Source organism: Cetorhinus maximus, chromosome 6, assembly GCF_964194155.1.
Source record: "Cetorhinus maximus chromosome 6, sCetMax3.hap1.1, whole genome shotgun sequence".
Classification (NCBI taxonomy): domain Eukaryota; kingdom Metazoa; phylum Chordata; class Chondrichthyes; order Lamniformes; family Cetorhinidae; genus Cetorhinus; species Cetorhinus maximus.
The window spans coordinates 137,428,853-137,445,247 of NC_135884.1; the positions used below are offsets into that span (position 1 = coordinate 137,428,853).

The following is a 16,395-nucleotide window of genomic DNA, read 5'->3' on the forward strand; positions in this document are numbered from 1 at the left end:
GCCTGTTCCTGCCCCACGGAACTCATTTCTCGTTATCTTGACTCCCTTCTCTCTCCCCTTGTCCAGTCCCTTCCCACCTACATCTGTGATTCCTCTGACACCTTACGTCACATCAACAATTTCCAGTTCCCTGGCCCCAACCGCTTCCTCTTCACCATGGATGTCCAATCCCTCTACACCTCCATCCCCCACCAGGATGGTCTGAGGGCCCTTAGCTTCTTCCTTGAACAGAGGCCCCAACAATCCCCATCCACCACTACTCTCCTCCGTCTGGCTGAACTTGTTCTCACACTGAACAATTTCTCCTTTAACTCCTCTCACTTCCTCCAAATAAAAGGTGTGGCTATGGGTACCCGCATGGGCCCCAGCTATGCCTGTCTCTTTATGGGGTATGTGGAACATTCCTTGTTCCAGTCCTACTCCGGCCCCCTCCCACAACTCTTTCTCCGGTACATCGATGATTACTTCGGTGCTGCTTCATGCTCTTGTCGGGACCTGGAAAAATTTATTAATTTTGCTTCCAATCTCCACCCCTCCATCATTTTCACATGGTCTATCTCTGACACTTCCCTTCCTTGACCTCTCTGTCTCAATTTCTGATGATAGACTGTCCACCAATATCCATTACAAGCCTACCGACTCCAACAGCTACCTCGACTACAGCTCCTCACACCCCGCTTCCTGTAAGGACTCCATCCCATTCTCTCAGTTCCTTCGCCTCCGTCGCATCTGTTCTGATGACGCTACCTTCAAAAACAGCTCCTCTGACACGTCCTCCTTCTTCCTTAACCGAGGTTTTCTACCCACGGTCGTTGACAGGGCCCTCAACCGTGTCCGGCCCATATCCCGCGCATCCTCCCTCACGCCTTCTCCTCCTTCCCAGAAACATGATAGGGTCCCCCTTGTCCTCACTTATCACCCCACCAGCCTCCGCATTCAAAGGATCATCCTCCGCCATTTCCGCCAACTCCAGCATGATGCCACCACCAAACACATCTTCCCTTCACCCCCCCTGATGGCATTCCGTAGGGATCGTTCCCTCCGGGACACCCTGGTCCACACCTCCATCACCCCCACTCCTCAACCCCCACCTATGGCACCTCCCCATGCCCACGCAGAAGATGCAACACCTGCCCCTTCACTTCCTCTCTCCTCACCGTCCAAGGGCCCAAACACTCCTTTCAAGTGAAGCAGCATTTTACTTGCATTTCCCCTAACTTAGTCTACTGCATTCATTGCTCCCAATGCGGTCTCCTCTACATTGGAGAGACCAAACGCAAACTGGGCGACCGTTTTGCGGAACACCTGCGGTCTGTCCGCAAGAAAGACCCAAACCTCCCTGTCACTTGCCATTTTAACACTTCACCCTGTTCTCTTGCCCACATGTCTGTCCTTGGCTTGCTGCATTGTTCCAGTGAAGCCCAACGCAAACTGGAGGAACAGCGCCTCATCTTCCGATTAGGCACTTTACAGCCTTCCGGGCTGAATATTGAATTCAACAACTTTAGATCTTAAACTCCCCCTCCCCCCATCCCCACCCTGTTTCTCCCCCCTCCCTTTTTTTTCAATAATTTATATAGATTCTTCTTTTCCCACCTATTTCCATTATTTTTAAATCTAAAACTAAAACTTTGTTAGTCTTTCCACCCCACCCCCACTAGAGCTGTACCTTGAGTGTCCTGTCTTCCATTCTTAATTAGCACTTTTCTTAGACAATATCACCACCTTCAACACCTCTTTGATCCTTTTGTCTGTGACATCTTTTGATCATCTGCTCCTATCACTGCTTGCTTATCTCCACAATCACCACACCCTCAACTTCTCTCTCCCCCCACCACCCCCCCCTCCCCCGCCCCCCACCTTAAACCAGCTTATATTTCACCTTTCTCCTAACTATGCTTCAGTTCTGCCGAAGGGTCATGAAGACCCGAAACGTTAACTGATTTCTTCTCCACCGATGCTGCCTGACCTGCTGAGTTTTTCCAGGTAATTCTGTTTTTGTTTTGGATTTCCAGCATCCGCAGTAGCTTTTAGCTTTTTGTTTTTACTTTTTTGACTCTGAATATATGCTGCCCCAAAAGGACACAGATGCAGAATCAATTGTTGTGCTTAAAAATGAGATAGATTTGTGAAGCAAGGTTATTAAAGGATAAGGAGACCAAATATGGAATTTGGATTAAAGAAAATAAAGGGCCACCATGGCTAATATTGCAGAGCAGGTTCAGTGGATCAAATGGCCTCTTTTATTATACTATTTAGTTGAGCTATAGAATGAGCAAACCCAGTGTTTCTGCAGCATTCAAGGGCAGAATTTTCTGCCTGTCGGGCAGGCCATGCGGGAGCAGGCGCGGAGCCAATCGCCGCCTGTGATTGGGTCCGTGCTGCCATTTTATGCGGGCGGGCCAATGAAGACCCACCCAGCGTGAAACGCGGCTCCCGAGGACAGCGGGAGTGGGCGGGCGGTGGGACTGCAATGACCGCTGGGTCCAATGGTGACCCGGCTGCCTGTTTTAAAAAGCTCCTGCAGCCTTTCAAAGGCTGTGAATCATGGCCAGTGGAAGGGTTTCCCAGAGCACTGCTGGTGAGCAGGCCAGGCAGGAGGGTAGGGCAGGGGGGCACTGTGCCCCTCATTTTTCCGATGATTGCCTTGCTGCCCTCCTCCAGGAGGTGGCAGCACGGTGGGAGGTCCTCATACCCCAGGATGGGAGGAGGAGGCCCCCCCACATGACCAACCGTGCCTGGGAGGAGGTGGCGGAGGTGGTGAGCTCCCGCAATGTGGTGTGACGCACCTGGATCCAGTGCCGTAAGCGCTTCAATGACCTGTTGTGCTCGGGAAGGGTGAGTACCATGTTGGCATTGGTCACTTAACCCAGCTGGTAGGCTTTCCCCCCTGGTGCCCCCCATCCCCAAGTCTGAGTGCAGTGACTGCATTGAATTATTGACCGCATGTGTCCTTCGCTGGGTGGGCCAGCAGATATTGCCCATGCCGGGGTCACCCTGAGAGGGTGGTGATGAGATGGGTTCTGCACCCGCAGCATGCGGTACACTGAGACCTACATGACTGTTTTGGGGGCAACCTGGAGGAGCTGCACCCAGGCGCAATGCTGGAACTCCAGGACATGTCAATGTCAGGGTGATGAGATGCTGGGAGGGGAGCTTCAAGGTGAGTGGCACCGATCGATCTGCTGCCCTCTGCGCTCCACGTGCTCTTGCCTCTTTGCCATGGAAGGTTAGACCGTGTGGTGCCTAATGTGATGTGGACAGCATTTGGCCAAGGGGGAGCGGAGGGGACAGGCCTAGCATCTTTGTGTGTGTGTTTGGCAGCAGCGGGTGAGGAGGCACTGGAGCCCTGCAATGTCCTACTCTGGTTGGGATGGGCCGTCCGTGAAGAGAGTCCAGGTACAAGTAGCACTAATCAATGCTCCTCTCTCCTTTTCAGGAGAAGAATGCACATAATGCAGCCGAACGGGTGAGGACTGGAGGAGGACCAGCCCAGTTGGCGATTCTCAGCCGCTTCGAGCACGTGGCCCTCGATCTGGAGAGGCTCCATGCGCCCAGATCCACCGGTGTCGGTGAGGCTGGGGTGCCACGGGCAGGTATGTTTGCCCAGCAGTGAGGTCACCATTGTTCTCCCAGCAGCCATGGCAGTGTTGAATGTTCAGTGATTGAAGTTTGCAACATGGCTTGACCATTGCTTATGGAAGGATGAGCGCATAATGATCCGAGGGACAGGGACGCAGATTGACATTGTCTTCACGTTAACTGATCCAATGTCCTTGTTCTTCCTTTCAGCATCAGAGGAGCAGGGCCGGGAGGAGGAGCAGCAGAGGCCCCTATCACACCTGAGGGCCCTGAAATCTCACCAGCATCACAGCATCTCTGCCAGGCTGACACCATCGCAGATACTAGCACCTCGGTGGGAATTAGAACAACGGCTAGTGTCCCAGGGCACAGCGGTGAGGGCACTTCACAGTCGCTGGAGGAGCTGGCAGAGACAGAGAGTGCCCATGGCACCAGCAGTCGAGGGCTGCAGGGGACCAGGCACATGCTCAGTCAGTGGCTGATGATGTGCCTCTGGAGTCGTTCATGAGGCAGCAGGTGCAGGAAATGCAGCCGCATGTGCGGGAGCATCTGGGGTAGATACATGAGGCTATGCTTTGCTTGGTGTCTGTGGTGGAGTAGTCTACGCGGACGATCGCTGATGCAATAAGCCTCATGGCCAAGCGCCATGCATCCTCCATAGAAAGAGTGGTGACTCTCGTGGAGAGGCTCCACCAGGAGACAAATCCTAGGGCTGCGCTCAGACCAGCAAGCCCTCACATCGGCATTGAACTCAGCTGGTCAGTGCCAATGTGGGAGATGGTCTGGCCACCAAGTTTCCCAGCTCGGTGCCCATCCATCCACGGTGAGCAGGGAGGTCCTAAGCGACCTCACATTGGCGCAGCAGCTGCCTGTCGTCTCTGTGGGTTCCTCTCAGGGCGCTCCGGATGAGGGCAGTAGCTCCTCTGCCCCTCTGCTAGTGACCATTGCATCCAATGAGGCTGTGATGACTGGGGAGATGCCAGCTGTGGAACTGGCCACTCCCTCCCAGGCGGGGCCAGCACAGGCTCCACGGGCCAGGGGACGACCGCCAAGGTCATCGAGGCCAACAGGACAGCAGAGTCAGCAGGCTGTCTCAGATGCCACTCCCAGCAAGGGGGCAGCACCAAGATGTAGCACCTGAAAACGTAAACATAAGGCACTCTAGGTCTTGCACAGACTTGTAGAATCTGCATCCTGTGATCACACACTATCTGCACGTTCATGGATTGGAAGCCCTTCCTGTTGATGAAGGCACCGGGCTCACCTGCTGGCGCCTTGATGGCCACATGTGTACAGTCTATTGCACCCTGGACACGGGGGAAGCCAGCAATGGCTGTAAAGCCTCTGGCTCGCTGTGTCTGGCTTGCCTGGTCTCAGCGGAAGTGGATGAAGGTCAATGCACGCCTGAACAGAGCATCTCTAACCTGCTTGACACAAGTATGGGCAGCTGATTGGGAGACACTGCAAAGATCACCCACCGACCTCTGGAAGGAGCCAGAGGCATAGAAGTTGAGGGCAACTGTGACCTTTAGAGCTGCTGGCATGGGGTACCCACCCATACAGTTAGCTGGGATCTTAGGCTCAATCATCTGACAGATATATTTGACTGTCTCCCTTGAGAGACGGAGCCTCCTTTGGCACTGCACCTCTGACATATTGAGGTGGCTGCTTTGCCGCCTGTATACCCTGGCAGCAGGGTAGTGGCATCTTCTGTGGCCCCTTCCGCCTTGGACTACCTCTTGGCCCTGCACCCCTTGTGCCTGCGCCTGTCCTCCCAAAGGTGGCTCCCCTGGAGGCTGAATGTGCACTCCTGGCCTCCTCCCCCTTCTGACCCTCCCTTCCCCCTCAGAGGAGGTGCTTCCAGTGGAGAGTTCAACTCCCATTCCCAGGCTAAGGGAAGGCTTCCTGAAACCTGCAAGCCCTGGAACAAATCTTCACTGCAGAGTGCTGAGCTGAAGGTCGTGAGACCAGTCCAAGCAGCTGGTATACATTTTGAAGTATTGCAGGTCACTCAGGCAAGTATCAGTAACTTTGAAAAATCAATATCTGACTGAGCACATTCACGACCCCATTGAGCCCTCTTATCCCGCCCATGGATGAGGTTTACACAAATGTGTCCTACCCACCTGCCCGTTGCGCCCATGCGCCGACCCGAAGATCACACGGGTGCCGAAAAATCGCCGTCAATTAGCAACTCAAGTGCCTTATGTGGCCCGTTAATTAATGGCAGGTGGGCATTGGATATCATCGCGTGCCCACCCTACGAAATATCACGATGGCGCGCAGTGACGCTAGGACGCTCACCCGTCACCGCGCGTCATTTTATGCATCGGTATGCGGGTCCCGCCCCAGCACGCCAACGGGAAAATTCTGCCCCAAGTGAAAGTAGCTTTGGTGCTCTGTTTATTCTGTGTTTCTGTCTTAGCATTCATGTTTAGCGTGCCATATGTTGCATGACCTTTCCCAAGTTGATTTGCTCTGCAGTCAACTCGAAGGAAATTAAATTTTCAAGTACGGACTCTGACAAAATATTAAACAATTTTAACTTGTTTAAGGTTTGCAGAGATTCTTTTCTTCAGATAATAGTCATAAAGTTTTTTTTAAATTCTTTCATGGGATGTGGGCATCGCTAGCTAGGCCAGCATTTATTGCCCATCCCTAATTGCCCTCGAGGAAGTGATGAGCTGCCTTCTTGAACCGCTGCAGTCCATGTGATGTAGGTACACCCACAGTGCTGTTAGGAAGGGAGTTCCAAGACTTTAACCCAGTGACAGTGAAGGAATGGCAAGATAGTTCCAAGTCACGATGGTGTGTGACCTGGAGGGGAGCTCGCAGGTGGTGGTGTTCCCTTGCATCTGTTGCACGTGTCCTTCTAAGCGGTGGAGGTTGTGGGTTTGTTTTGATTTAAACAATCTAGATATAGTCAATACCTTGTTCCAAGTGTAACTTGATACAGGCAAAATGTTTGCCTTTACCATGTAATAAATAAAACAAGCTTTTACACAGAGAAACGTAAGATTATTATTGACTAAAGCATGTGTGACTCTTATGAAACAGGAAAAGTGAAAAGAAAAAGTCTTCGGTAAGCTAAAAATCAAAATATGGCACTTTTCCTCAGCAACCTCCGAGCTTTGATGTTTCTACCTGTTGAACAGTTACTGTTAAGGCCTCTAAAATGTATATGCATAGGATCACCGATGCCATGATTCATATTGAGCAACTTTTTCTGTGGAGACACTTCAATTCAGCTTTGCTTACTAACATTTTATTGCCCAAAATCAATATGGATGATTCTGTTTATCAAGGATAATAGGTAACAGGAAAGGTGAAGGAGCTTGAATGTGTTTACTTTGGAAGAGACTTAAGAGACAAACCAAAAGATTTTTTCAGGAGTATGAAGGAGATTGACAAATCAGATCAATGCAAATACCAGGAGGTATGAGTCGCCATCCGCATTTGATCAGTGCCTGGTGCAGAAGAACCAAGACCAAGGAAAAGATTCCCCTGAAAGACTGGGAGAATGATTCTGTTCCACAGCAAGAACAAAGGGTGGAAGCTCCTGAACCTAAAACAGACCCTGGACCCTGGAACTAGATCAACGTGTCACTTCACAAATGTCCAGTTTTCAGACATCACCCGGTTTTCGGATAGCCAGATTTGGAGTATTGTACTGGACTGTAATAAGGGAAGTGAGTTGGAGAGTGTTCACCTGAATAGGGACAGATCTATGGATTAACTTACTGAAGCAGATATGAGGGTTTAACAACAATCACACCTTGCATTCATATACTGCCTTTAGTATAGTAAAATATCCCAAGCAGCTTCAGTGAAGAGATTATCAAAAATAAATTGACACTTTGTTTATTCCTTCATGGGATGTAGATGTCACTCGGTAGTCCAGCATTTATTGCCCATCCTTAATTGCCCTCGAGAAGGTGGTGCCAAGCGACCTTCATGAACCGCTGCAGTCACTGTGGTGTAGGTATATGCACAGTGCTGTTAGGGAGGGAGTTCCAGGATTTTGACCCAACGACACTGAAGGAATATATTTCCAAGTCAGGATGGTGAGTGACTTGGAGGGGAACTTGCGAATGGTGATGGTGGTCAAATGTGGCCTTGATGTCAAGGGCTGTCACTTTTGCCTCACCTCTTGAGTTCAGCTCCTTTGTCCATGTTTTGACCAAGGCTGTAATGAGGTCAAGAGCTGAGGAACCCTGGTGGAACCCAAACTGAGCGTCAGTGAGCAGGTTTTTGCTGTGTAAGTGCCGCTTGATAGCAGTTGACAACACTTTCCATCACTTTGCTGATAATCAAGAGCAGATTGATGAGGTGATAATTGGCCGGGTTGGATTTGTCCTGCTTTTTATGGACTTAAGCCACATCAAGAGAAATAAGGACAAGCGACCAAAGATTAGTCAAAGGTGCGGGTGTTAAGCAGCATCTTAAAGGTGGAGACGTAGAGAGACAAAGAGGTTCAGTGAAGGAATTATAGAGTTTAAAAACTAGGCAGCTGTAGGTGTGGCTGCAAATGGGAAAACAATAAAAATTGGGGGTGTGCAATTGGAGCAGTGCAGACATCTCAGAGGATTTTAGGGCAGGAGTAACATAACAAAGACAGGGAGAGGCAGAACTATGGAGGGATTTGAAAAGGAGGGTGCGATTTGTTGAAATGGCAGCCAATGTAGGTCGGCGAGCAAATCGAAAGCATTTCTGGAATGAGAGAGAACTGAAGCCGAGAGGCATCATTGGGATTGTTCAGCGTAAATGTATAGATGTCTGTGCCTAATAACCTTTACATGTGCCTAAAAAATTCTCAAGAGAAAAATAATCTGCAACAGTGCTTGTAAATACATTGATGTCCTGATATCCTCGGAAATATTTCAGAAATGAAAATGTTTTCTCTGCTAGGCTTTTCTTTTTATCACAACAATAGCCAAGTAACCCATCGATGGGAAATAACAATATCACTTCACTTAAAAAATTTTTTTTACTCTACCCTTCCTAGTTACCCGGACAGTTTGAAAGTCTGCTTACTTGTATAAAGCTCCAAAAATTCCGCAAAGTTGTTAAATAAAGAATTCTGGCGCAAATATAGGATTTAGCCTATCAAAATAGTCAAAAATCCCAATACTATTTGCTCTTGTAACTTGCAAAGTTATTCATCAGTTTACGAAAACAAGCTAAGTGCTTCATTACAGAAACAGAAGGGACAATCAAAGTGCTAGTTCTGCCGGAGGGTCATGAGGACTCGAAATGTCAACTCTTTTCTTCTCCGCCAATGCTGCCAGACCTGCTGAGTTTTTCCAGGTAATTCTGTTTTTGTTTTACAATCAAAGTGCAGGTCTCTGCAGAATTCTGGTACCTCTCCTAAAAGCTGTGCAAATAGTAACATTGTCTGAAACCTATGAGTAAGCTGTCTGCCTTCCCTCACAATTGGAGGTGATGCATGATACAGGGATCTAAAGGAACAATGAGTTACAAATTGGGAAACAATGTTATTTCGAGCCCATCTAGCTTTAGTTTCAAAATGCACTAGGCACTGCAGTAACAGAACATCTTAAAGCTCCAGTGAGCTTTGCCAGATGGTGATAGAGCGTGAGTTCACATTGACAGTGTTTCACATGATGGGTTTCCATTCTATGTTTTTGAACAAGAATAAGGAGCAGAGGGCACCAGTCTTCCTTTGTGAGGGAGGGAAATTCAAAGAGCAAGTGACTTCATCCCCACTATCCTGACATCTGACTAGACGCCAGAGCCTACGCAAGATTAGCCAACAGGCCTCACCAGTGAAATAAGTGTATACAACCAAAAGCACCATTACAGGACTTCAAGGACTTGGCCCCCTGTCTGAGGCACTATGGTGCTGATTGCTGTGAAACTGAATGGTGGTTAACAGGGCTATTCCGGTCTGCGGCCTTTGTCAGTCCCTGAATGTGGCCATCCTGCCTGTAGTGGAAGGAGAAAATAACTGAGAAAATTAAGAGAAAAAAAAACAGGTTGTTTGGCCTCTGTTAAGTTGTAAATAATGAGAAAGTGGCTGTGGCTACTGAAGCAGATGTGAGGACTTAAGGTTTGGACGGCCAAATGACAGCAAAGTAAAGCAGGAAAAATTAGGTTCACGGTCCGTGCCAATTCAGAGGCTGTGGGCACAATGCTGGATTGGCAACAAGAGATCTTCAAGTTAGTGGAAGAAGACCAACCTTGTACATCTTCAATTTAGAATAGAGTAATATGTTCCCAAATGGCCTTGGGCGACAGAATTATTGTTTAAGACTCCAACTGTTTAATAAGTACTCAGATTTTGGGATGGATCCCATTGTAATGCTGGTTGTCATGGTGACTGATGTCATCAGCAATGCCAAAAAAACAGAAAAGCAGAATTCTCTAGTATTCATCCAACCAGGTCACTTGAGGTGGCACAGCTCTGTTGTAGTCGGCTCTGAGGTGGTATATGTATCGGTGGCTGATGACAGGTGCTGTTCTTTTTAAAAAAAATACATATTTACATGGTGTCTTTCATGACCTCAGAACATGCTTAACTGCTTCACAGCCTATGAAGTAGTTTTAAAGTGTAATCCCTTTTGTAATTGCAGTGAACCAGAGAATCTGATTTGCACACATGGTCCCAAAAAGCAGCAATGAAATGAACGATCAGATAATCAGAATTAGTGATTTTGGTTGAGGGATATGTTGGTTGGGACACCTCCAGTACTCTTCTTCAAATGATGCCTAAAGATCTTTTATACCCACTTGAGGTAGGAGATGAGACCCCAGTTTAATGTCTTAGCTAAAAGGCAGGGCCTCCAACATTGCAGCAATCCCTCAATACGGGATTGAAGTGCCATCTTAAATTTATATGCACATTTAGAAGCTTGAACCCATAACCTTGTGACATAGAGGGGAGTGATATGACTGAGTCAAAGCTAATACCTTTTGAGATTCCTAGCTGTCTGCACTCTCTTTTAATGTTTCATGTGCAGATAAGGATGAAAATGTCTTAGGGTGTAATACTAGAGCTTTTCAAGTACAAAAGAGTTGGCATGCTAATCAGTTTTAAACTTTAAAAAGGTCATCAGAATTTAAAGGCCACTGATCAATGTTTTGCACATTTGTTCAAATATAGCTATCTTACATTTCTTAATTCATTAGGACCCCGTGATTTCTGCTTCAAAAATATAACCCGGGCTGGGGGGGAGGGTCAAATCAGAACCTTCGGTATGATTTCACCATTAGGAATGTTGCTTGATTGTGTTATGAGGTTTAAAACTTTTCCAGACATTGGGTGGAATCTTGTGAAGGTAATGGGGGTCCCAGCTGGCTGGCTGAGGAGCCAGCGAGAGCCACACGTCTCATCTTTCAGGAAAAGCCCACCGCACCTTGTTCCATTCAGGCACTTTTCAGGCCAGTGACAGGCTTTCCCCCCGCAATCAAGGACTCCAGGGGCAGAAGTCCTGCCCACCAAGAACTGCTGGCCAATCAGAGGCTGGCAGCTCTATTGAACAGCAGTGTCACCAGGCAGGCTGTGGCTACTGCCACCGCGACATCCAACTGAGGCCTAGGATCGTCGCTGGATCCCAGGCCAGAGGTAGGCGATGGCAGGAGGTGGGGAGGGGATGTCACAGAGAGGCCAGGGGATGGGTTCAGCAGCAAGGGTAATGGGGTGGCTCTCAGAGGGCCTCCCTTTCCTGATGTGGATTCCTTGATGAGGCACTGAGTGCCTTTGGGACAACCCCTCCCCCCCATCCCTGCTCCACCCCCAACCCCCTGGGAGCCTGCAAGCAACCCTGCTTGGATTTGCTTCTCATGCTCCCCACGTGGTGAGCCCCCTGCCTGCCGCTGTGTTCATACTAGTGGGGTTGGGATGAGGCCCTTAAGTGGGCATTAATTGCCCACTTAAGGGCCTCAATGAGAGGGCATTAATTGCCCACTTAAGGGCCTCAATGAGAGGGCATTAATTGCCCACTTAAGGGCCTCAATTGGTAATGGGGCAGGAAGGCCGTCCATGGACCTTCCCGCCATGGACTTAATTGGGGTGGAGAAGGGAAACTGGCGGGGTCCCCACCTGCCACCACCCCTCCCCCCGCCTGATTAACTGCCTCCCTGCCATCAAGTTTGCTACGGGGGTGGGGAAGCAGGGGGGGTGATGAGGGGCACAAGATTCTGTCTTTAGTGCATGAATGAAACTGAGCAAACTTTGAGAAGATCTTTGCATCAATTTATATTTGTATGAAGAGGGATTCACATCAAGCTGAATACTATAATTGTCAAAACCAATACACTTTAGTGTATTTTCATGTAATGTGAGATTTCCCAGGTGAGACAGTCAAACCTCTCTTTGGCAGTGTTTGCTGAAATCATTCACTTCTTCTGTACAATTTGCACTGGGCAGGACTGTCAGATTAATGCTCCATTATCTGAAGGCGGATACCCTGAAATGAGTGAGAAACTAACAACTTTCTCTTTCATCCAGATTTAACTAGAATTAGTCATGAATAATTTTTTAAGAACAAGTGAATGGCTTTTCCTTCTTACAGCTGGGTTCAAAGCTGTCTCAGGAAGGTGGGATTAAAGCGTTCAATCTCTGACAGATGCTAAGGGTCCTAAAATGAATCAATTTGGCCGACCTCAAACCAACTCCCAGCACAGATTTGATAAATCTCCTTCCAACAATAATGTGATTGACACTAATCTGACAAAGGATAGGTGGAATGAGAACTAGAAAAATAAGTCAGAGGTGAACCTTTTATAATAGGATAAACATAGAACTGAATAGATTCTGAAGCCCACCTAGCTGGACCTGAAATTCAGACTGCAGATTCATTGTTAGGACACTTTGGCAAAAGAAAACAAGACTTGTATAATGCCTTACATGACTTCTGGAAGTCCCAAATTTACAGGCAAGGAAGTACTTTTGAAGTGTAGTGACTGTTGTGATGTAGGAAACATGGCAGTCAATTTGTGTACAGCAAGATCCCAACTACAGCAATGTGATAATGATGTAGACTGTGAAGTAGATTGACTAGTAAATATTGGCCGGGTCACCAGGGATAACCCTGCTGCTTTTCTTTGAAATAGTGCTGTTGGGTTTTTTGTGACATTCATTGGCTATCTTAAATTGCTTGTTAGGGTAACTACTAGCATGCTCAGGATTCTTCAGCAAGTGTTGCTCAATTGCAGAATCACATCTAACAACAGATGTTTTGTTTTGAGTTTTGTGAGCATGAGTTGGTTGAGTACAGTCTGTATGCTATCTATTACAAACAGACAGAGGAACACGTTTGATTCGATCATCCAATCGTTGGGGCGTACGGCCCACATACCTGGCATTGCTTTGGCACTGGAGTTCATACACAATATTGCTCAATTGTTTGGTAGGCCCAACGATTGGTTGACCGAATCAAACAGCATGTTTGACTTGCCAAGCAATCAGCACCTCTTTTCTCCTGTAATATAAATTGTTGTGATCGTTTGAAATTTGACATTCTTGCATTTGTCCTGATGAGAGCAAGATGAAAATCGTTGACAACATGTCTCTCTTTTCAACAATACTCAAGTTCTGTAATACCAAGCAGCTGTTTAAAGCTTTTTTGCAAACTTTGAAATAGGAAAAGGAAAGTAAGAAAATACCTTTTCATTTAGATGACACCTTTCATGACCACAAGAGATCCTAAAGGGCTTCACAGCCAATGAAGTACTTCTGTTGTCATGCAGTGAAATTTGGCACAACAAGGCCCTACAACCAGCAATTAAATAGATGACCAAATAAGACCAGATAAGAACAGAGAAGATGGGATCTCTGATGGAGTCCCATTCCCTCAACTCTGCACTGAAACGTCTACCTGGATTATGTGCTCAAGTCTCTGGCACCTGCATTCGCAACCTTCTAATTCAGAGGGGAAAGTTTCTTATCAAAGTAATTAATATATCAGATTAGAATTCTTTATTTCAATAACAATATTTGGATTGCCATGTAATGGTAGCTTTGACCACAGCCGTCAACATTATTTTCAATAATTAACATCTTTGCCTGGGACATAATTTAAACCAACTAATTATACTTTTATTGGCAATCAACATCAAGATCTGTTGATATGATTCTTACTAAAAATCATGGAATTTAAAATTAATTAACTGAATAGATACTTTGGAACCTTCTTAGAAGGAAATACAGATACTAATATAAGGAAACCAGATGTTAAAAATGTTGAGATTGCATTCGTTTATAAGAATTTTCACGTGACAAATGTTGTTTGTAAAGAAAGTTAAACTAGGGCTAGCGGGATAGAGTGGGATTGGAGTGACTAGGCTGTTCTCCAAAGAGCCTACATTGACTTAATGCACCCAATTGCCTCCTTCTATGCCGATATGACTCTATGACTCCAGTGGGACTTTGAAATATAAAATGCCATTGTATATTTAAAGATGAAATAAGGACACTTACCCTCTCGTCTTCTGTCCTTAATTCTGGCATTGTACTAATGCAAATACTAATTACAGTAATGGTGACAAATATAATGGACAGACAGGCAAACACTTTCCCAGGAAGGCCTGATTGAGGATTTTCCACCATATCTCTCAGTTTGTCCATATAATATCCAAATTTGGTTCTCTCAACCTGAACGTTCACCTCTTTTTCTGCCTCAAGGTCCTCTCCTCTTTTGATCTCAGCCACCTCACGAACTTTCTGAACTAGTTTCCTGCGGCAGCACCACTCTAGCTGGGCTTCCTCCACCCCCCAGTAAAGCAGCTCCTCCTGGAAGGACATGGCACACATCTCCCTTAAAAGGCGGAGTTTCCCGGCCGAAATGAAAGTGATGATCATCCGAAAAGCACATGGGTTCCGATCAAAGAAAAACTCGTTGGAGGACTCATCGTAGTCGTCGCAGACCTGCACAATTTCTTCATAGCTGCTGCAAAACTTCAATCTCCCAAGTCTTGTGAGCGGGAAGTCATCTAGAGTGCGCCAGGGCACCAGGTACTTGGTGCCTCCCACGTTGACAATGATGTGTTGCCTCTGGTCAATGGGGCTCGGCTGACCTGGGTGGGGGATCCGTCTGCATCGTTGGTAGAAGGCTCCTTTGACAGGTGGGGCTTCGGCGTGGGCTCTAGGAACAATGTGGTTCAACGAATTGGACGAAGTATCGCTCAAATTACTGTAATCGTTCTCGCTGCTTCGGGAAATGATGGGCATGGTGAATCAGCGTGCTACAGACAGTGGCAAGGTCATCTGCACACAACAAAAAAAAAGGGGTTAGATGGAGACATGAGTGTCGATTCAAAATCAATAATCAGAGCCAAAGGGAAAGGCACTTAGTAATATGAAGCATGCTCATGGCCAAGAGGGCACACAGTTTCCGGTAGCACAAATTGATAGAAATATGAAAAGGTCATTGACCTGAAACGTTAACTCGATTTCTCTCCCCACAGAAGCTGTCCTGCTGAGCGTTTCCAACATTCATTTTCCTTTTTTCTGTTTTATTTCCGATTTCCAGCATATTGTTGGATAGGAATCCCAATTTCACTGATGTTAGTTAGCTCAGGAGCGGCAACCAGGGCCTCAACTTTTTTTTTTCAACCTGTTTTCATTTCTGTAAGGAATGCGTTTCTACGTCCTACTCATTTGGTCGTTTCGTGCTCCCTAACGAAGTACACTCTCTGTTTACAAAAACAGAATTACCTCGAAAAACTCAGCAAGTCTGGCAGCATCGGTGGAGAAGAAATCAGTTAACGTTTCGAGCCTTCACGACCCTTCTGCCGAAGGGTCATGAAGACTCTGAACGTTAACTGATTTCTTCTCCACCGATGCTGCCTGACCTGCTGAGTTTTTCCAGGTAATTCTGTTTTTGTTTTGGATTTCCAGCATCCGCAGTAGCTTTTAGCTTTTTGTTTTTACACTATCTGTTTAGTCGGGAATAATAGTAAAATCTAACTATGTGCATGATACAATGCAGGTCACAGGACTATTTCATCAGGCTCACTACAGCATTGACCTCTGGGTTGCGTTTAAACCGATCGCTCTAAATCCTCTGAAGACAAACTAAACTGGGATTTGGCTGCGGGGTGGGGAGGTGGAGGTGGGTTTGAGGGTGTGTACGCCTTTTGTGCACTGAAGACTGGACAGCCCTGGACGCCTTTCTCTTTTCTTAAAAAAAAACACGCCTTTCGGGTCACAATTTAAAACAATTCAGCAACATTAACGTGCTTTACACACTAGGAGCAAAATAAGCAGCCCACCAGCTACCCTCCCCCTCCCCACAAACACACCGACATTGGTGAGAATATATTTAAAATCTTATGGGATGTCTTGAGAAAAGTGAATAAGGGGTCAGGACTAGTGACAGGACAGGCTGGGCTGAAATACTGAATGCTTTGTGACCTCCAAGAGCACTCGGAAAAGCAGCCACCAACCTCGTAATCGCAATCATGAACAGTAAGGAGGAGTGAGTGATGTTAGGAGCAAGGGGACCCGCAGGAGCAGAGGCTCAGGATTCGCTTGGAAACAGCCAAACTTACCATCACTTGGAAAGTAGTAAACTCGATCCACCGGGGCGATGCACTTGCCGGTTCCGCAGTACAAAACAGCACGTTTGACACCCCATAGGGACCAGAGTTTTATAAGATGGATAATCCTTTCCCCTCAGACGGTCCTTAAACGTTTGCTTCTTCACAATCTTCGCGTAAAGAAAAAGCAAAACCAAACCATTCAAAATGTGACGCAGATCCCGTCTCCCCGCAGGGGCTGCTTTGCACAAAGCGACTGCGGTACTCGGCTGTCATCGCCCGGCTACTGTTTGCTGGGGTCCCAGAAAAGGG

At 47.2% G+C, this 16,395-nt stretch overlaps 1 protein-coding gene across 1 annotated transcript in view; it reads right to left on the reverse strand.

Annotated features, from left to right (window-relative positions):
* kcng4a (potassium voltage-gated channel, subfamily G, member 4a) overlaps window positions 1-16,170 on the reverse strand; it is a 31,132-nt gene extending 14,962 nt beyond the window's left edge. The window contains exons 1-2 of the mRNA XM_078544567.1: window positions 16,096-16,170; window positions 14,024-14,809 (exon numbers count right to left, since the gene is read on the reverse strand). Of these exons, the coding sequence (XP_078400693.1) occupies window positions 14,024-14,773 (750 nt within the window). The 5' untranslated portion in view covers window positions 14,774-14,809; window positions 16,096-16,170. The remainder of the gene's footprint in view (window positions 1-14,023; window positions 14,810-16,095) is intronic.
* Window positions 16,171-16,395: the final 225 nt, after the last annotated feature.